At 44.9% G+C, this 20,962-nt stretch overlaps 2 protein-coding genes across 6 annotated transcripts; both read left to right on the top strand.

Annotated features, from left to right (window-relative positions):
* The first annotated feature begins 2,211 nt into the window (after positions 1 to 2,211).
* On the top strand, positions 2,212 to 9,006 carry Ciart (circadian associated repressor of transcription). 4 transcript variants are annotated; one of them, XM_035450991.1, is made up of 6 exons: positions 2,212 to 2,457; positions 2,888 to 3,273; positions 3,411 to 3,486; positions 3,801 to 3,879; positions 3,991 to 4,102; positions 8,750 to 9,006. In XM_035450991.1, the coding sequence occupies exons 2-6, from the start codon at positions 2,929 to 2,931 to the stop codon at positions 8,804 to 8,806; spliced, it is 669 nt and encodes a 222-aa protein (XP_035306882.1). In that variant the 5' UTR covers positions 2,212 to 2,457; positions 2,888 to 2,928; the 3' UTR covers positions 8,807 to 9,006. The 4 variants fall into 4 exon arrangements, with proteins under 4 accessions (XP_035306882.1, XP_027249467.1, XP_035306881.1 ...); XM_027393666.2 differs by lacking the exon at positions 8,750 to 9,006 and adding an exon at positions 5,096 to 5,705 and having other exon boundaries at positions 2,214 to 2,457; XM_035450990.1 differs by lacking the exon at positions 8,750 to 9,006 and adding an exon at positions 5,096 to 5,705 and having other exon boundaries at positions 2,217 to 2,373.
* A 3,530-nt stretch (positions 9,007 to 12,536) lies between these two features.
* Mrps21 (mitochondrial ribosomal protein S21) lies at positions 12,537 to 20,649 on the top strand. 2 transcript variants are annotated; one of them, XM_027393668.2, is made up of 3 exons: positions 12,537 to 12,676; positions 13,246 to 13,367; positions 19,993 to 20,649. In XM_027393668.2, the coding sequence occupies exons 2-3, from the start codon at positions 13,285 to 13,287 to the stop codon at positions 20,171 to 20,173; spliced, it is 264 nt and encodes an 87-aa protein (XP_027249469.1). In that variant the 5' UTR covers positions 12,537 to 12,676; positions 13,246 to 13,284; the 3' UTR covers positions 20,174 to 20,649. The 2 variants fall into 2 exon arrangements, with proteins under 2 accessions (XP_027249469.1, XP_027249470.1); XM_027393669.2 differs by lacking the exon at positions 12,537 to 12,676 and adding an exon at positions 12,816 to 12,958.
* The last annotated feature ends 313 nt before the right edge of the window (positions 20,650 to 20,962 follow it).

The following is a 20,962-nucleotide window of genomic DNA, read 5'->3' on the forward strand; positions in this document are numbered from 1 at the left end:
TGACACCCATGATCATGGGTTCTGGATTGGTCCTATACTGGTTTCCCAGCTATCAGTCTGGAGTCCATGAGCTCCCCCTTGTTCAGATCAGCTGTTTCTGTAGATTTCTCCAGCCTGGTCTTGACCCTTTGCTCATCACTCCTTCCTCTCTACAACTGGATTCCTGGAGTTCAGCTCAGTGTTTTGCTGTGGGTGTCTGTTTCTGCTTCCATCAACTGCTGGATGAAGGCTCTAGGATGGCATATAAGGTAGTCATCCATCTCATTATCGGGGAAGGGCATTTAAGGTAGCCTCTCCACTATTGCTTAGATTGTTAGTTGGGGTCATCCTTGTAGGTCTCTGGACATTTCCCTAGTGCCAGATTTCTCTTTAAACCTGTAATGGCTCCCTCTATTATGGTATCTCTTATTTTGTTCTCCTCTATTCTTCCCCCTGCTCAATCTTCCTGCTCCCTCGTGTCCTTCTCTCCTCTCTTCTTATCCCCTTCTCTTTCTTCTAACTCCCTCTCCCCTCCCGTTTTGTCTATTTCTTAATTACGGTCTGTTCTAAAGTCAACGCCCATGTGTACACCAAAACTTGGGAGGCATGAAGGGCAGATTAGAAAAAGAATTAGAAACCAGTGTAGTGGTGCATGCCCAGCACTCAGGAGGCAGAGGTAGGCGGATCTCTGAGTTCCAGGCCAACCTGGTCTACAAAGAGTTCCTCTGGGGCAGCCAGGACTACACAGAGAAACTCTGTCTCGGGAAAAACAAAACAAACCCCTTTTATTATATGTCAATTAATTAGAAGGAATCATACCCTGTAAATAAATCTAAAGTTTGGAATAGAAAAGAGAATACTCAAGGATAACAGGTTAATTCTGAGCCTGTAATTCTATTTTTTTATTGTTTTCGAATGGTCCCATGTGGCTCAGGCTGACCTTGAACCGATCTCCAGCATACAACCTCTATGATTACAACAGGAATGAGCCATTACACCCTGCTAATTATATTTTATTTGATGTCTTGAAACTGTGTTTGGGGAAACAGTGCTTAAGTTTAATTTAGAACCCTTTTTCTTTTTCTAAAATAACCATACCACATTGCTAAATATAAGTAAAAAGTATTCGAATATATTTAAAACAATCACGCATTCTCCAAACCATCTCTGTCCAACTTTAGTAAGAATATGCAATAAAAATTTTTAAGTCTCTGTTCTCCCTACCCTAATCAGCACTAGAGTGCCCCCTTGCGATCCCTGTGTTGTCTTCAACCTACAAGGTCCTGTTGTAACTATGATATGGTGAAACGGATGTTAATGTTTGTTGGTGACTCTGGACTTGCTCTTTTCCTTCCTCAATTTCATTCCAGTCTTCTCAAAGGAACAAATAAACTGGAGCCAGATCAAACCATAACCTTCTGGATCAAAGATCTACTTTACCCTGTTCCCTGTGCTGAGAATCAGAGCATTCGGAGTTGAAGGGTCCGAAGGGCCCGGGGCAGAAAAGTCAGGGACGACTTCGGCTTTGACCCCTAGAGTCTTGGCGGCCTGGCATCTGAGATGGTAACATGCGTGGCAGGTTATGTAAGAACCGGCTGGCGAAGCCGCGGTGGGAGCCCCGGAGAGGACGCGGTGTTCCGGCTGCAGTCCCCACCCTCCTCGCCCAGCAGGGCAGGAGGCACCCAACTAGGAGACGAGGAGGGGAGGATGAAAGAGCGGGGAGTCACGAGGGCGAGCCGCCGACAAGGGAACGGATGCCCGGCGTCACACGTCCGTTGTCACACACGTTGCGGACACGAGTTGCTGAGGGCTCCCACGTGCTGCGCCCGTGCGCGGAGGCGCTCAGAGGGGCCCACGTCCCGAGGCCCCGCCTCCGTGGCACGGTCGGCACACTCCAGCCGCGCGGTCTCCCGCGCAGGGCCGTCCTATTTAAGGCTACGGGCTCCGCCCTTTTCCGCCCCTTCCCTCATTTTCACTTTTTTCCATCCTCCCTTTTATCACCGGAGGAGCCGCATGTACGGGCGGAGCATCGACTGCTTCCCTCCCAGCCAATCACCGCTTGGCTGCCTCCCTATTGGCCGAGCCCCCGCGTGCCGTAGCAAATGGGCTGTGAGTGTCTGTATGTACCATCACGTGTTGCCGGCAAGCTATCCAATGAGAGGACAAGGTCTGTGTACGCAGGGGGAGGCACGTGCAGGGCCGCACGTGTCTGGGAGGGGGAAGGGGCGGGGCCCACAGAGTGAGGCGGAGGTGGGTCGGCTAGACCGGCACAGACGTTGAAGAAGCTGGATACCGACTGGGGCTGAGCCGACAGACCCAGGTGTGCAGACCAGAGCGGAGCGCTCCGGAAAACTGACCCGGACGGACGGACGGACGGACGGACGGAGTGGGCTGGTGAGACCGCAGATCTGGGTTTTGGGAGGAATTGCATCACCTGGAAGGCGCGACCATAGACTGACCGGCGCAGGGCGCCTGACGGTGAGATGCGAAAGCTATGGAAACGGGTGTTCGTGGGGGCGGGACCCATAGAGACCTTAAGTGGATTTGGGTGCGCAGATCAGCCACTAGCCGGTGGCTTTTTAGGTCGATAAGCTCACTATGAGGTCTGGCAGGGAACAGCCCACAACAGCAGACGGAGGGGAAGGTGTAAAGTCGGGTATTCAATCTGAACCCAAGGGAAGAAAGGCTGTGTGGGGTCAAGGGCTCTGCGTGGGCCGGAGGTCTGGATTTTGAATGGGGGTGAAAAAACAAGGGTTTTTTGTTGTTGGTTTTTTTTTTTTTTTTTTTTTTGGTTTGTTTCTGTTGAGAACGGGAAAAAATCGTGTTACCCTATTCAGAACACCCCAGTCTCCCAATCCCTTTCCTGATCCTTTGACTCTGATTTCAAACTCCTCGCTCTGTTTTTCAGTTGCAGGTTCTGATCTTTTTGGTACTCCTGCTCCTGGACCTATGGATTCTCCATCTAGCGTTTCTTCTTATTGCTCCTCCTCTCTCTCCTCGTCTTTTTCTACATCCCCTGTGAACAGTGACTTTAGCTTCCCCTCTGATAATGAGAGGGAGGGCAAGAGTGCCCATGGGCTCAGGCCAGAGGATGTTGGGCAAAGGGGAGGTTCCCGGCCCAGTCCAGGCCCTATCCGCTGCAGACATCGACTCAGGGTTTCTAGTAACCAACATACAGCATCTCATCTGGAACAGCGAGGATCTAGGGTCAAAGGGTCCAGAGACGGTGAACTGGGGACCAGTCTACACACTCAGGGATGTACCACAGAGGGAGACCTGCTTTTTGCTCAAAAGGTAAGAGAAAGCAGGAGACAGTGGTGCAGTGTCAAACACCTCATTGGTTGACCCTAACAAGATGGTATTGGCTGTCAGATACATGACAGAAGAAAAACCACTGCTGGTCCCTTAGTCTTTGTGCTGTTTTCCTACAGTGTGAAGAACTCCAAGGGTTCATACGGCCCCTTACAGACCTGCTGAATGGACTAAAAATGGGCCGCTTCGACAGAGGTAATAACTTGACTGATTACATTTGGGGGCGAGAGGGAGTAGCTAGCCTTCCTGTGTGAAATGTACATGTTTCTTAAATCTCTCTTTGGGACCTGGGCATCTGTAACTTAATTCCCTGTTTTCATTGGTAATTTAATTCTTTGGGTGAATCCATTTCAACTCCTATCTATCTCTGTCTTTACATTTACCTCAGTCCCCATCTCTGCTTTCTCTCATGCTGGGGAGTGAACCTAGTTCCTTGTGTATCCTAGGCAAGCTCTTTGGCACTGAGGTACATCCCATACCCTCTGATCACCCCCTCTCTTTCATCCTAGGATTGAGTAGCTTCCAGCAGAGTGTGGCCATGGACCGGATCCAGCGTATAGTGGGTGTTTTGCGGAAGCCTCAGATGGGGTTAGTTTCCCTATTTCTTCCTCTCCTCAGTATCTTATTGAGGGAGGCTTGTACAGTTTTCTACATCTCTTTTCATACTTAATGACTTTTATAATTATCCTTTTTTCACAGAGAGCGTTATCTAGGAACTTTGCTGCAAGTGGAAGGGATGTTAAAGACTTGGTTTCCTCGAATAGCTGCCCAGAAGTCATCCTTAGGAGGTAGCAGGCATCAGATAAGCAAGGTAAGAACCTAAAAACCAAGGAAGAGATGGGAGAAGAATCAAGAAATGGACTATGCATGGAGAAATGTGTTCCCCCTCTCATTTTCCTTAAGTTTTGTGATTTTTTTTTTCAGGGAAGGGAATGTCTAACTTTGTGCATTACTATGATTTTTAGATTTAGCCTAGATGTTGGTTGTATTTTGTTGGGCCCCTACGAAATTTAACCCTACCCTCCTGTTGAGGCTTACCTGTCTCAGTTCTCCTCTACAAATCTTTTCCTCCTTGCACCCATCCAAACCCTCCCCTCTCCAACTTTTGACTCCTGCCAAAATATCCTTGGCTAAGCCTTATGTGTCTATAGTGGGCTTGTTTGCTTTGTTTTGTTTAAAGACAGGGTTTCTCTGTAGCTCCAGAATAACTGGAGCTACAGAGCTCCACCTGCCTCTGCCTCCTGAGTGCTTGGGTTAAAAGTGCCCAACTAAATCAACTATAGTTTTTAATGATGTGAAAATAATTGACTAAAAAATAAGTAACAAGATCAGGCCTCATGAAGAACTAAACATGGAAAATGAGGATTTCCAACACAGAAATTGAGACTTATATTTACTTACACTTCTCTGGCTGGGGCTGGGGTTTATTAGAATGCTTTCCTGCCACACAGCAGGCCTTGGGTTTGATTTTCTTAACACCACAAAAAAGTACTTTAAAGAAACTGAACAGAAATCATTGTGTAAATAGTGAGAACTGTAGGACTGTTTTATCTTGTCCATTTTTAATAACCTAATCACATGTGTTACACAGACTCGCCCTAACTGTTGGTTGAATAAGTGGAAGCATTACTTGATTGCTAAAATTTTTACTTAATCATCACCTGGCAAGAACACACCTGTTACACAAAACAATGTGTGTTTGCACTGCACAATGAGTTCTCAAGGACAGCAAAGGTCCAAGCTAAGGGGAGCTAATCTGTAAGCTTTCTTAACAGTTGTTTTTCCTTCTTTCCCCACTCTCTAGCACTTCCCAAGCCACCACAGTGACTCAGCTGCTTCCTCTCCTGCACCTCTCATGGAGAAGATGGGCCAAACACAGCTAGGACATTTAGTTTTGAAACCAAAGCAGCCATGGCATCTCACAGAATGGCCGGCTATGAACCTCACCTGGATTCATAGCACTCCAATTTGTAACCCTCCTCTCAGCTCCCAGGGCTCCAATTCAGCCCACAGTTCCATAGGCACTGGGGCCAGCATTGGTGTCATCCTTGTCCTCCAGAAAGGAGGACAGCCCTTCACCCACTCTGCCCTAGGCACTCCAATTCCACCAACTACACTGTCTCCTGTCATCCCTGGTGATCTGAAGAAACTGTCTCGAGAGGGGCCTTGTTACCATAGTTTGCCAGTAACGCTGCCATCAGACTGGAGCTGTACCCTCTGTCCCCCTGTTCTACCTACCACAGTAAGAGAGATGACTACAGGACACCTAGAGTCTGCAGTTGCTCCTGGTCCTTAGCCCCAACCCAGGCTTTACACCTGTCCTCCAATTTCCAATCTGTGTAAATATATGTTTATGTGCTTTTTTTTTTTTTTTTACTTTTAATGTATTTGTGGTGAGGAAAAATAATTCCTTTCTAATTAAAGACTTTTTTTTTTTTTACCTAAACACTTGCTGACTGTGGTAAATTGAAAACCATAAATACCATAAATCTTACCCACTGTGCTTCTGAAAAGAAGATAGGACAGAAGGGTTTGTAAATATGAGCTACATAAGGTAGAGTGAGTGGGATAACACAGAACCTATGAGGGGCCCTGTAGCTGCTGCTTCCCTAGGGGACACCCCTGGGACACTTTCAGGTTCAGAGCTGAGCTGGGTTTGTTACTTTTTTTTTTTTTCTTTCTGTTCACACTCAGAAACTAGTATGTCTCCCTGTGGAATCTTCCAGCTGGCCAGACAAGCAGGTTCTTCTGCTCTGGCTCAGCTCTGCTTTGATGGGAGCTGTTGATGCTTGGGGGTAAATGCCTATGTAACCTTCTGCTGCCTCCAGAAGAGCGAAAGTCAAAACAGCCACTGGGGTGCCAGTTCTGAAGAGGGCACAGTGCCCTAGAATTTGTTGAGGTTGGGATAGAAGGACTCAGACTCTGGGCCATAATCCTTACTCAAACATCAATAACTGCTAAATGTGTGCATGCTAAGCAAAGGAAAGCTACTCAAGTGAGAAGTCCACAAATGGATGGCTCTCTACCCTTAGCTATGACTTTGTTTCTTTCTAATTTGTCTCAGTTCCTACCAAAACCATGTCCTCTCTCATCCTCAGCCTTTCCAGTGCATCAGATAATTCTGTCATCTTAGTCATTGCTTCTTAGCTGCTCAGTGCACTTCTCACTAGTTAGACAGCTTTCCCCATTGCTGGGAAATAAATCACCTCCCTTTATTTCAGAAAGCATGACCTCCTTTCTAAGGCAAAACCTTATTTGCGTAGCTCAGGCTGTCCTGGAAATCAAGGTGATCCTGGTGCCCCATGAATTATAGATGTGAAGCACCACTCTTGGCTCCATGTGTGACTTTGATGGATTGTGTATATACATTTTTCTTTTTGGAGACAGGGTCTCACTATGTAGCCCTAATTGGCCTAAAACTTGCTACACAAACCAGGCCTGCCTGTGCCTCCTGAGTGCTGGGGTTAAAGGAGGCATGAACTATCATGCCTGGCTCATTTTACTTACTTATTTTTATTTTAGGTGTATTGGTGTTTTGCCTGCATGTATGTCTGTGTGAGGGTGTCAAATCCCCAGAATTGGATCCACAGACAGTTTTGAGCTGTCATGTGGGTGCTGGAAATTGAACCCAGGTCCTCTGGAAGAGCAGCAGTCCTCTTAACTGCTGAGCGTTCAAGTCCCTCTTTTTTTTTTTATTATGTGTATGATTATTTGCCTGCATGTATGTATGTAGGGAGACACTGTAGCCCCGCCTCCTAGGAGCCCTACAGGTGTGCCTGGCTACGCCTGTGAGGGGGTGGTCAGGGGAGGTTCAAGATGATGGGATGGGAATTCTTAAAGGGGGCAGACTCGTGGGGAGCCCCCTCTCTCTGGCCTCCCTAGCTTGCTGCCTCTATGCGCGCTCTGGCTTGTGCTTGGCCGGTATTACTTGAATAAAGATATTTTAACCTGTAACATCACGTTATATATGTATGTGTACCACATGCATGCCTGGTACATAAAGAGGTCAGAAGAAGGCATTGGATTTCCTGGAGCTGGAATTATAGATGCTTGTGGGCCACCATGTAGGTGCTGGGGACTGAACTCAATGTCCTCTACAAGAGCAGCCTGTGCTCTTAACTGCTGAGCCATCCCTCCAGCCCCTTGGATTTCCTTTTATTTGTGAAACTTTTGTAATTTATATTTGCTATCCATAATTACTTCCCTGTGCCATCAGTTATTGGCTTACTGAAAATACTGCTTGAGCCTACAGATATCCTCTTTCTCTTCTTCGCTCTATAGTTCTTCCCCAGTCCCACTCCCACCTAGTACTAGGGACTGAACTCTGGTCCCCATGCATGCTAGGCAAGTGCTCTACCACAAAGCCCACATCCCCAGTATGCTCCAGAGTGGTTTTTCCAGTACCTCATGACCACTGTAGTTAATCGCTGGCAGCCTAGCTTATACTACTTTCATTTTGTTGCACCTTCCAAAGTAACTAATGAGCCCACAAAATGAGCACTACGGTGTTTTATAATATACCTTTCACCTAATCATTGGTGAAACCCATGCGCCTTCACAAAGGTTATGCACTGTATCACTTGACACAATGCTGCCTTCTGGAACTTTACTACCTTAGATCTTGTGACTGCACACAGTCCTAACTCTCCTCTTACCCAACTGGCAGCACTTTCTAAGTTTCTTAATGGCCCTGTTTCCACCTACCCCAGAGTGTGGGTGTTCTCCAAGGCACTAGTTTTAGCTTTTCTCTCTATATATCCGATCTGTTAACTTTGCACTTTTTATTGTCTGTATTATTTCCTCAAATTAGATAGATGCTAAATCTTCATTTCCTGTTCTAATATTTGCCCTAAAATGGTACACTGAATGTATAAGTTTTTGCTAGGGAGTTTTAGTTATATACTGCTTATACAAAAATTACTGAAGAGTCCAGCAACAGGACTCAAGGCCTTTGTCTAAAGACCCTTGTAGGCAGTTGGGCAGTGGTGATACATGCCTTTAATCCCAGCACTTGGGAGGCAGAGGCAGGCAGATTTCTGTGAGTACAAGGCCAGCCTGGTCTCCAGAGCAAGTGCCAGGATAGGCTTCAAAGCTACACAGAGAAACCCTGTCTTGAAAAACAAAACAAACAACAACAACAACAAAATCTAATTAAAAAGTGATAGCTGGGTGATGGTGGCAGCAACAGTGGTCGTGGTGGTACACAACTTTAATCCAGCATTCAGGAGGCAGAGGCAGGAGGATCTCTGAGTTTGAGGCCAACCTGGTCTACATAGTGAGTTCCAGGACAGCCAGGGCTACACAGAGAAACCCTACCTTGAAAAAAACAAACAAAAACAATTTATTAAAATTTCAGTATTTTAGAAATGGGTAAAGTGAAACCATAGGGTCTTGTATCAGAAGATTGCACAAAAAGCATTTAAAAAGCAAAACCACCCTTCTGTTTTCTATTCTGCAGTTAAACACAGTGGAAATATCACTTTCGATGAGATTGTCGGCATTGCCCGTCAGATGAGGCACCGGTCTTTAGCCAGAGAACTTTCTGGAACTATTAAAGAGATCCTAGGTACTACACAGTCTGTGGGCTGTAATGTGGATGGCCGCCACCCTCATGGCATCATTGATGACATCAACAGTGGTGTAGTGGAATGCCCAGCTAGTTAAGAAGAAACAAGAGAAAATATTTCAAGGGCTGGAGAGATGGCTCAGAGATTAAGAGCACTGACTGCTCTTCCAGAGGTCCTGAGTTCAATTCCCAGCAACCACATGGTAGCTCACAACCATCTGTTATGAGATCTGGTGCCCTCTTCTGGTGTGCAGATATACATGGAAACAGAATGTGGTATACATAATAAATAAAATCTTAAAAAAAAAAAAGAGAGAAAATATTTCAATAAAAAAAAACGTGACAACCAGCAAAAAAAAAAAAAAAAAATCAGCATTTTATGGCTAGGGAGATAGCTAGCTCTATAAAGGGCTTGCTAAGTCTTCACAAAGCTGTGGCTAAGATCCCTAGCACCCCATAAAACTGGGTATGGTGGTGTGTATATGTAATCTCAGCACTTGAGACGTGAAGCAGGAGGATCAAAAGTTGATGGCCATCCTCAGGTACATATCTTCTTCCAAACCAGCTTAGACTGTTTTAAAAACAAGTGTGGAGCACTGGAGAGATGACTAGACAGTCAAGAGCAGTTGCTATCTAATCATAAGGACTAGGGTAGGGACTCCAGAAACAGCTATTAAGCCAGGCATGGGCATCTCACAAATGCCCATACAGCTCTGAGGAGTCTAATGACCCCTTCTGGAATGGCATGCACAGGAGCAGGCACCTGTCCTCATATATCTGCACACACATTCACACATGGGCATGTAAGCAAGCATACACACTCCTGTCCTCATATATCTGCACACACATTCACACATGGGCATGTAAGCATACACACTCCTGTCCTCATATATCTGCACACATATTCACACATGGGCATGTAAGCAAGCATACACACACCTGTCTTTAAAATAAAAGGCCTGGTCAGATAGCTCAGTGAGTGAAGGCCCCTGCCACCACCAAGCCTGATGACCTGAGTTCAAACCATGGGACCCACCTGGTGGAGGGAGAGAAACAATTTTGGCAAGTTGTCCTCTGACCTCTATATGCTATGACACAAATACACAAGTCTGTGTTTGAGCCTGAGTACACAGAATTAATTAATCTCCTATTCTGTTAATGAAATATATGACAACATTTTTCTAGATAACTAGACTTAAAACTTGGGGGCAATGAGGTTGGGCAGAAGGCTCAGAGGTTAACAGCACTGACAGCTCCTCCTGAGGACCCAGGTTAGATTCCCCTCACCCATATGGTGGCTCATAACATTTGTAAATCCAGATCCAGGGAACCTGATGCCTTCTGGCCTCCCTGGACACCAGGCATATATGCAGACAAAACACCCATATACATTAAAAGACATTTTTTTTGTTTATTTGTTTTGTTTTTCAAGACAGGGTTTCTTTGTGCAGCTTTGGAGAGTCTGTCCTGGAACTAGCTCTTGTAGACCAGGCTGGTCTTGAACTCACAGAGATCTGCCTGCCTCTGGCTACATTAATTTTTTTTTTTAATCCAGTAAAAAAGAAGAAAATTAACAAAGGGGTGGGAAAGTTGGCTCAGCAGTTAAGAGCTCTTGTAGAAAACCCAGGTTTGGGGCTGGAGAGATGGCTCTGTGGTTAAGAACACTGGCTGTTCTTCCAGAGGTCCTAAATTCAATTCCCAGCAACCACATGATGGCTCACAACCTTCTGTAATGAGATCTGGTGCCCTCTTCTGGTCTGCAGGCATACATGCAGACAGAACATTGTATACATAATAAATAAATCAGAAGAAGAGGAAGAAGAAGAGGAGGAAGAGGAAAAAGAGGAAGCAGCAGCAAAGAAAGAAAACCCAGGTACAATTCCCAGCACATACATGGTAGCTCACAACTGTCTGTGACTCAAGACCCAAGGGATTCAATGCCCTGTTCTGACCTCCATGGGCACCAGACAGACACATACATAGTACACATACCTACATGCAGGCAAAATACTCACGCACTTATAATAAAATAAACCTTAAAAATTAAAACAAAAATTCGCAAAGTACCTATATCTTACCCCCTTTGATTCTTATGACAAACTTTTTGAGAGCAATAGAGTAGCTACTAGTGCCATTTTACAAATAAGAAACTGGATCCAGATCACAAATACTTGTAGGTCATATATCCCCATTTCTTCTACCCAACTCTACCACTGGAGCCCAAACTAGCCATACACAATCAATAAATAAACATGATAGCATTCCAATATTTTTATTAATACAAAAAAGTACAAACTCCTGGTTTGAGTAACTTGCTCAAAGTCATACACCTGATGGCTCTCAGACTATGACTAAAAACTAGAACTCCTTTCCACCGTATTCTGTGCCTGTTCATATAATTAATTTTGCACTTATTATATGCTACCCAGTCTAAATTTGTGTCTATATACTGTCTTGCAGTAGCACAAGAGACACCGGAGTAGTATCAACAGTGCCTGGCAGAGGCTAGATAGTCAACTAAAAGTTTGTTGACAGGCATAATAGTGTCCTAGTGTAGCTTCACTTTGGTACTTTGGATTTGGCTTACTACGAGGCAGGCTTAAGTTTTGTCTGAGTACCTACTGACGATGGTTAAGAACAGTTCTGCCGGGCGTGGTGGCGCACGCCTTTAGTCCCAGCACTTGCGAGATAGAGGCAGGCGGATCTCTGTGAGTTCGAGACCAGCCTGGTCTACAAGAGCTAGTTCCAGGACAGCCTCCAAAACCACAGAGAAACTTTGTCTCGAAAAACCAAAAAAAAAAAAAAAAAAAAAAAAAAAAGTTGCGTTCCCAGTATCCACATGGCAGTTCACAACCACCTGTTAACTCCAGTTCCAGGGATCCAATGCTTATCCTATTTTTCACTGACTACTACATGCACAGGTGCATACACATACACTCAGGCACACATACATACACATAAAATAAAAACAAATCTTTTAAAGAAATAACAGATGAAAGATTCATCTATGTGTGTTGTGGGGAGGTTTTTCTGTTCCATGTAAATAACCGTACATCGATATATGGTATGGGGACAGCATACACATAAGATTGTCAAGACAGTGTGGAAGAAATAAAAAAGAGAAATTTCTACCGGGTTTTACAAGGCAACAAATGACAACGTTGGCATCGAGAAACAAAAAAACAACAGGCGTTTCCCTTTTCTTTAGTGATTCCATTTTATTTAGTGAAATGGCTTAGGTGGATGATGAAATGGGGAACTCACAGTATGTAATTTCTTAACTTTTAGGCTGATGAACTTTTAGGTGTGGATCTGTTTGTCACCCAGTGAGCAGATCTGTCCCTCCCCCCCAGAAAGGTTTCTCCGTGTAGCCCTGGAACCAGGCTGGCCTTGAACTCACAGAGATCCGCCTGCCTCTGCCTCCCGAGTGCTGGGATTAAAGTGTGCGCCACCACCGCCCGGATCTGTCCTTTTAAAATAGAGAACATTCTCAGGACGCTTCCCATTTCCCACCCAGAAAACGAAACCGCCCACATCTAGTAAAGGTTTAGCGGGATTAGAGCCATGGATCGGGCTGACCTTCTCGCACACCCAAGGACCGCGACTCCACAGAAGGCGAGGACGCTGTTCCTTTGACTTTGTCAGGCGCAGAGCTCAGCGCCTGCGCCCAGAAGCGAACCTTCGCAAGGACTGACCCTAGGCACGGCTTCCGCAGCAGTCGGTGCCCTTCAGCGCGGCTTCCTCCCGCCCGCCTCGGGGATTCCGTAGCTTCCGCTTCCGGTCCGGGGCGCCCTGGAGTCCTGGGTGCTGAGGCCGTAGGTAAGGAAATCGCGCGTGTGGCGGGAGGACGGTATTTCGCGTGGCCTCCTGGTCCCTAGAGGGTCCAGGGTGGAGTCTCGCTGCGAAAACCCGGTTTTTCAAATTACATTGTTTTACCTTTTTCCAGTGTTGAGACAGTATTTTTGTAGTCCTGGCACTTGCTATGTACACCAGGCTGGCCTCGAATTCGCAGAGATCCGCCTGCCTCTCCATCCGAGGGCTGGGATTAAAGGCGTGCGCCACCACCGCCCTGCTTTTAAAATTACAGATATTATTTTACGGGTATGACTATTTTGCTTGCTTGTATGTGTGTGACCACAGAAGCCAGAAGAGAGTATTGAATCCTCTGTACTGGGGGTACAGATAGATGGTTGTGAGCCACCATGTGCGTGCTAGGGAGCCGCCTCTCCAGACCTACCCGCACTTTCTTAGATGTGAATAATTCGTCCTACCTGGTTCCATGGGTTCCTGAGGAGGCTGTACTTTCAGATTTAATAAAACTACCTGTGGTATTGTGTGACTCTGGCTTTGTTTACTTACTGATTTTCCAGTTTCCAATCCTTGTCCAGTCCGTAGGTCCTAGAGAATGAAGATCTGAATGCAAGGCCATGGCTAAACACCTGAAGTTCATTGCCAGGACTGTGATGGTTCAGGACGGGAACGTGGAAGGTGCATACAGGACCCTGACCAGGTAAAAAGAATCAGGGTTTTGCTTGTGAGAATGTAGGGTTATCCATCACCCAGCTAACTCCCACATAAAGTATTCTCAGACTGGTCCTAACATAGTGTTTATGCTTTGGGCACTTTTTAGCCTCCCAATTTACTATTGAAACAATGAAGTTCTTCCCCAAATCATACTTGATGGGGCTTATCCAGCCAGCAGTCACCATCCCTTGATGAACCCGAATTCTCTCTGAGGTTTTGAGGTTTTGGAAAGAGCCGGTAGTCTGTGCCTGCCTGTGCACTTCCCTATCTCAGCACCTGGGAGATGGAGCAGGAAGAATTTGAGAATAGTGTAGGCTACTTGGATTAGGATCTGTCTCAGTTGACTTCTCCCCAGAGAGAGAGAGAGAGGAAATGAAGAACAACAACAAGAGGCATAGTGCATGAAAAATAGATGAGACAGTTTTTGTGGAGTAAAGCTACTGGAGAAGATCAATTCCTTTGTTATTTTGTTCATCTCATGTGGCTCAGGCTGGCCGAGAATGGGCAGGATAGCAAAGGCTGACCTTGACTCCTGATCCTCATGCCTCCATCTTCCAAGTCCTGAGTTTATATGTCTACTACTACTTATGTGCTCCCCTAGAAAAGATTAATTTTTCGGAGAAACAAATCAAGATGAGAAGTCGTTACAAGTTCAAAGGAGGGTTACAGAATAAGCAAAAAATACCTAGGGGCTGGAGAGATGGCTCCACGGTAAAGAGTGCTTGCTGCTCTTTCAGAGGATCCAAGTTTGGTTCCCAGTACCCACAACTGATGTCAGGGATCTGATACTCTCATGCCCTCTGCAGGAACCCACACAGATGACATAAACAAAAATACATACATACATACATACATACATACATACATACATACACTTAAAAAATGATGTAGCGCTGAGCCATTACTGCCTGGCAATTTTTGTTTGTTTTAATTTTTTTTAAAGATTTTATTTATTTATACAACATTCTATTTCTATGTATGTCTGCACACCAGAAGAGGGCATCTCATTCGGGATGATGGTTGTGAGCCACCATGTGGTTGCTGGGAATTGAACTCAGGACCTCTGGAAGAGCAGTCGGTGCTCTTAACCTCTGAGCCATCTCTCCAGCCCTTAATTTTTTTTTTTTTAAGGGGGTGGAAATGTTGGTCTTTTGAGAGAAGATCTCACTGTAGCTCTGGCTGGTCTGGAACTGCCGTGTAGACCAGGCTGACCTTGAGCTCACTGAGACCCATCCACTCTGCCTCCTGAGTGCTGGGATGTGTGCCATCATGCCTGTCTTTTTAGCTTTTTTTTTTTTTTCCCTCCTATTTCCTTGGGCTCTATTTTTAACGTGAAGATTGCTTCAAAGAGAGAGTGCCCTGCAACCCAGCCTACTCCGTTTCACCTCTTGCTCATTTTCAGCAATACCTCCTCCGTCCATTTTGTGCAATGGAGTGTATTCCTCATTTCTACTTTCAAGGTTATAAAGCAAACATAAGAAATAAAGTATAGCTGGGTCATGGTGTCAAATGTCTTTAATCCCAGCACTCAGGAGGCAGAGGCAGGCAGATTTCTGTGAGTTCCAGGCCAGCCTGGTCTACAGAATAAGTTCCAGGGCAGGCTCCAAAGCTACACCGAGAAACCCTGACTCAAACAAATGAAAAGAAAAGAAATAAAATATTTATCATCCCCTGCCTGAAGGAGGTGATCATCTTTTTATTGAAGTCAGATCACCATCTTCTTTAATCATTACAAGGGAGCTTGTTTGTTTTTTATTTATTTTTCCTTAATCCACAAATACTCTATAGCATGTGCACACTAAGTAAATGCAATAAATAAAAGTAATAAAGATTAAATAAAAATACAATCCTTCCTGGAAACTAAGTAGTTAGTGAGAGAAAAATAAATAAATAAATGACAGAAAGTAGAGGCTGGAAGAGATGGCTAAGTGGTTAAGAGTACAGGCTCTTCTAGAGGTCCCAGGTTCAATTCTCAGCACTCATATACTGGCTTTCAACATTCTGTAACTCCAGTTCCAGAGGATCTGACACCATTATTTGGCCTCAGTGGGTACCAGGCATAGACACTCAAACAGACATAAATGAAAACAAACACTTATACACATAAAACCATAATCTTAAAAGTAGATGCTGTTCGGGCTGGAGAGATGGCTCAGGGTTAAGAGCAATGACTGTTCTTCCAGAGGTTCTGAGTTCAATTCCCAGCAACCACATGGTGGCTCACAACCATCTGTAATGAGATCTGATGTCCTCTTCTGTCCTGCAGGCAGAATACTATATACATAATAAGTTTAAAAAAATCTTTTAAAAAATTAAAAAAAAGAAAAGTAGATGCTGTCTGAATGTGGTCTACCATCTGGCCGGGTGTTATTTCAGATCATGTTCTAATGAATCTTGTTGGGTTTTTTTTTTTTTTTTTAATGTAGCCCAGGTTGGCCTCAAGTTTACCATATAAGCAAGAGTAACCTTAAACTACTGATCCTCTTGCCCTTATCTCCTAAATCTGGGGTTATAGACCTGTGTTCTACACACACACACCCCTACACCCCTCCTTCCTTCTCTGCAGCTCTGGTAATGGAACCCAGGACTCCATACATGCCAGGGAGTGCACTTCCAGTTTTGAGCTGAGTCCCCAGCCTGTTTCCTTTAGAAAATAAATAAGTAAATAAACAAGTACAAAGCAGTTGGGAGTGATGACTTAGGCTTTCGGTCCCAGCCCTGGAGAGACTGAGGTAGGAGGATCCCAATCTTGAGCTTCACAAACCTAGTCCCATAAAATAAAAAGGACATAATGTACTTTTTTTTTTCTTAACCAAAGTTATTAAAACACCAAGGAAACTATCAGTTTGAGGGGGCAGCTTATATTGCCTAGAAAGAAGAAAAAATATGATCTGGGCATATAGCTCACTTGGTAGAAAGGCACTTGGTCAGCAAATCCATAGAAAATGTCTTATGGTGGCCTGTGCCTGTAACCCTAGCATTCAGAGTGGGAATCAAGAGGATCAAGTTATACTTGGTTATGTAGCAAGCTTGAGGCAAAGCTGGGCTACAGGAGACTACCAGGAAGGAGGAAGATTCCATAAAACAAGGAAGACTTCAGTTAGAGAGGTGCTTCAAAGAGTAAGTGAAGAAATTATGGCCCCTGGACTCAGACGCTGAGGGTTAACCTCTTTTAGGCTTCCTTATGAACTTGAAACTGTGTGGCTTGGGGCACAGTGTGGAGAATGTATTGGCAATTTGAAGTCACTCTTCAGAAAGCTGCATTTTAAAAACAGACTTGTACCAGGCAAAGGTGACACAGAACTTTAATCCCAGTACTTGGGACACAGAAGCAGGCAGATCTCTGAGTTTAAGGCCAGACTGGTCTATACAGCAAGTTCCAGAACTCTCAGGGCTACACAGAGAAACTAGGTCTCGAAAAACCAAACCAAGAGCTTGGCATTTGTGGCGCATGCCTTTAGTCCCAGCACTCAGGAGGCAGAGAGAGGCAGGAGGATCTCTGTGAGTTCCCTGGTCTACAAGAGCAAGTTCCAGGACAGCCTCCAAAGCTACACAGAGAAACCCCGTGGGGGGTGGGGCGGGAAGGACAAACATAACAAAGAATAGTAGACTGGTTAGGGTGGCACATGTTTGTAATGCTAGTCAGCACAAGAAAGCTAGGACAGGAAAGTAAGGAATCCAAGGTTGGATCCTTGGATACAAATAAAGTAAGAGGCTAGCCCAAGATACTTAAGATCCTGTCTCAAAAACTACACTTTTAGTCTAAAAATATATTTGCAAAGAAAGCTGCATTTCTATTTGTTTTTTAATCTTACAATAATGTGACAGAAATATCTTATAAATTGTATTTTAGCCTAAGGGCTGGGGGGTGAGCAGATAGTTTGCTCCTAGGGTACTTTTCTAGGCCATAATGTGTAAGCTCACATGTGGAGTCTTGGAGTGCCTGGTCCTCCTTGCCAGCTACATGCCATCTTTCCTGACTTACTTACTCTTACATTTCTTTTCCTGACTGTTCTTTAGTGTCTCCCCCTTTTGGTCACCTTTTCTATATACCTTTCTCACTCTAGTCTTCTCTTATCTTTCTCAACTTTCTGATGGTTGTAGTTTAAAAATAAGTCACTTGTTTTGTGATCTGATTACAATAGCAGGAAAAGTGAGAGGAGAGAGAGGCGTTTAAACCTTTACTATGTTTGGAGCACCGAGGGAGCCTTACAAAGGAAAAAGCCTATGTGTCTGTCCAGAGGGACTGCCAGGAACCGCCTGTTACATAACCAGGGGCTCATTGGAGCTCTCAGAGGCGGCTATGGAGAGCAGGGCTTGCTAGGAAGCCTTGTGTGATTGGCTGGCCCCCAAACTAGGAAAGACTAGCACACTGGAAGCATGCCCAGTTGACCCCTTTTCCTCCTGGCCAGCTTCTGGGCTCCTTGTGTATACACGCTGGTTAACGTAGGCTGGCTACACTGACATGTGAATCTGCCACCCCCAGCTTCCCCTTTTAAGTAGCGCAGCTCCTTTTATATAATCAGTTGAATTTTACTAAAACTGGCAGCTGGTTTCCCCTTCATGTAAGGTTGCCAGGCACCAGAACTCCAAGCTGATCTGTTTACACTAAGCTCTTCATGTGCTAGTCCTTGAACTATCTTTGCAAACAGAATTGGCTCTAGTAACACCTTGCCCAAAATGCTACCATTCAGCTACGTCCTCCGCTTTGTTAAGTTGCTTACCCCACCTCCACCCCCTGAACTGGGAACTAGAGCCAGGGGCCTTGCATATAAGATAAGCAAACACTACCTCTAAAACTACACCCACAGCCCTTTTGCTTTTACTTCTTGAATTCTTTTGGTTTTGTTTATTTGGTTGGTTTTAGGGTGGTTTTTTTTTGGTGGAGGGTAGGGTTCATATATCTTAGGTTAGCGGTGTATGACTTTGAACTACTGCCTCTACTTTTCAAGTGCTGGCAAACTACAGGTGTACAACTGTGTTATGTGCCCGGGATCAAACCCAGGGCTCCTTTCATGCTAGGCAAGCATTCTACCAACTGAGTTACATCCCAAGCCCCATCCTTCTTGTTTTGTTTTCGCGTCTGTTTCTGTGCAAAATAGTTCTGGCTGTCCTGGAACTCACTCTGTAGACCAGGCTGGCTCTGCCCCTCTGTCTCTGCCTCTGCCTCAAAAGTGCTGGGATTAAAGGCGTGCACCCCATTCTTATCAGTACTCTGGGGTTCCACCTCCAGCACTAAGGAAAAAAGAAATGCCTGGATGTTGAGATGATTTCTTTCCTCAATGTACCTCATCTGCTTGGCTTCCATTTTCTCTTTCTCCTGGTTGAGAAGCCTCACCCAGCTCCCTCCTTCCCACATTGTCTAAGTAAGTCTGTCCAGCCTGGCCCAGTCATTGGGTACCCTCCAGGCCAATAGGACAGCCTGTCTCAAAAGCACATATAGGACACATACACACTCCACAAAAGTAAGGTGGATGGACCTGAGGGTTGATTCTGGAGTTGACCCTTAGCTTCCACAAGCACCTACACACACTCATGTCCACACAAAGCCATGTGATTGGAGTACCTGATGCATTGGAAAAATGGTGAGTGAGGTTTTTTTTTTAAGATGTATTTACTTATTACATATACAGTGTTCTGCCTGCATATATGCCTCTATGCCAGATGAGAACACCAGATCTCATTACAGATGGCTGTAAGCCATCAATCATGTGGTTGCTATAGGAATTGAACTCAGGACCTTTGGAAGAGCAGGTATCGTTCTTATGGCTGAGATGTCTCTCCAGCCCGAGTGAGGCTATTATAATGCTCCCATTAGTATCACTGATACGATAAGGGCCTATATTTAGGTAGACCCCCAATTTTGCTCAGACTTCAATTATGTCAAAAGAATTTTTTTCCCTCTAAGCCTGGGTTCATACTTGTGGGGCAAGTGCTCTACTACTGAGCTATATCCCTTTTATTTATTTACTTATTTTGATTTTAAAGCAGGATCTAAGTTGCCAAGGCCCATCTGAAACTTGAGATCCTCTTCTATCAGCCTTCCAAGTCCTGGGCTGACAGACATGCTCCCCCACCACATCAGTTCTGAAATATAAAGAGGGAGGAACTGCATTCTTCAGTAGGAATCACTTCAGTTTTTTGTTTTTTCTTTAATTACAAATGGCTTACCTCATTTCTGGTTTGGTTGGGTTTGGTTTGGGTTTGGTTTTTGAGACCTGGTCTCTCCATGTAGCCCTGGTTGGCCTCCAACTCACAGAGATCTGCCTGCTTTTGCTTCTGTGTACCCAGCTTCATGTGAGGTTTCCAAAATGTTCGTGTAGTTAAAAAGCACTGCACAGGGAGCCACTGTCCCCATGGGAAGCTGTCCCATATCGCAGGTGTGTTGTGGTAGTCAAAAGCATGACTCTGACTGTAAGCTCCCTACGAGCAAGAACTGTGGTTACTTTTTAAGTCTACCTCACAGGCTCTTACTGGAGCCTCTGGAAAGAGGTCCGTGCTGTGCTGTTACCACTTCCCACTGTAAGTCTTTCAAACCCAGGATGGGCTGTGAAACTGTAAAGAAGAGTGATGAGCCACAGCACCTGACTTCATTGCTTGTCTTTACACAGAATCCTCGCTACTGATGGGCTTACCGAAGTCATAAATCGAAGGCGCTATTATGAGAAACCCTGCCGCCGCCGCCAGCGGGAGAGCTATGAAACATGCCGGAGGATCTACAACATGGAGATGGCTCGAAAGATTAACTTCTTGATGCGGAAGAACCGGGCAGATCCGTGGCAGGGCAGCTAAGGCCTGCGGATGGATAGAAGGCCTCCATTAATGCTATGTCTTTTCTTCATCCAACCCCATTCTCTGTTACCTTTCTCTTCAGTAAACTCAATCACACAGGAACAAGAAGGCTTAAACATATAGAAGCTATCTCATCAGTCCACAATGGACACTTTTATTTAAAAAATTAATCAAAAAATGGAATAGGAGCAGAAATACTGGTTGCCAGTAAGAAGGGCCAATCAGTAGTTATGTAATGGGTAAAGTTTCTGTTTATAAAGATTTGTAAAAGTTCTAGAAACCATGGTGACAAAAATGTGTATATTAAGCAATTAAGAGAGCTTGCTCCTTTATAGAGGGCCTTGGTTTGGTTCCAACACCTACTGGCTGGCTCACAAGGTCTTTAACTTCAGTTCCAGGGGATTTCTCGTCACCTGGCCTCTGGAAGTACGTAGTACACATACTCAAAACTTTTTTTTTTTTTTTTTTTGGTCTTTCAAGACAGGGTTTGTCTGTGTGCAAAACATTTTATACAGAAAATATAAATAAAATTTTAGTGAATGTGGAACTGGAGAGATGTCTCATCTTTTTAAGAGCACTGGCTGTTCTTTCAGAGGCCCTGGGTTCAATGCCTGGCACCCACCTGGTGGCTCACAACTGTAACTCCGGGTCCAAGGGAATTCTTTCTCTGACCCCACAGGTACCAGATACACATGTGGTACACAAGACATACATATAAGCCAAATATTCATCAAATTAAGTAAGTGAAGTAGTTAGTATTTAGTTAAATTGCTGTTTTGTTTTTTGTTT

This window comes from Cricetulus griseus (genome assembly GCF_003668045.3).
Source record: "Cricetulus griseus strain 17A/GY chromosome 1 unlocalized genomic scaffold, alternate assembly CriGri-PICRH-1.0 chr1_0, whole genome shotgun sequence".
NCBI lineage: Eukaryota > Metazoa > Chordata > Mammalia > Rodentia > Cricetidae > Cricetulus > Cricetulus griseus.

What these genes read in the sequence shown, in the direction of transcription:
- Ciart (XM_027393666.2), top strand. Translation starts at nt 2,929, where the DNA reads ATGGATTCTCCATCTAGCGTTTCTTCTTATTGCTCCTCCTCTCTCTCC. An exon ending in AATGGGCCGCTTCGACAGAG is followed by an intron (nt 3,487 to 3,800) that starts GTAATAACTTGA and finishes CTTTCATCCTAG; the next exon opens with GATTGAGTAGCTTCCAGCAG. An exon ending in GCAGGCATCAGATAAGCAAG is followed by an intron (nt 4,103 to 5,095) that starts GTAAGAACCTAA and finishes CCCACTCTCTAG; the next exon opens with CACTTCCCAAGCCACCACAG.
- Mrps21 (XM_027393668.2), top strand. Translation starts at nt 13,285, where the DNA reads ATGGCTAAACACCTGAAGTTCATTGCCAGGACTGTGATGGTTCAGGAC. An exon ending in GCATACAGGACCCTGACCAG is followed by an intron (nt 13,368 to 19,992) that starts GTAAAAAGAATC and finishes GTCTTTACACAG; the next exon opens with AATCCTCGCTACTGATGGGC.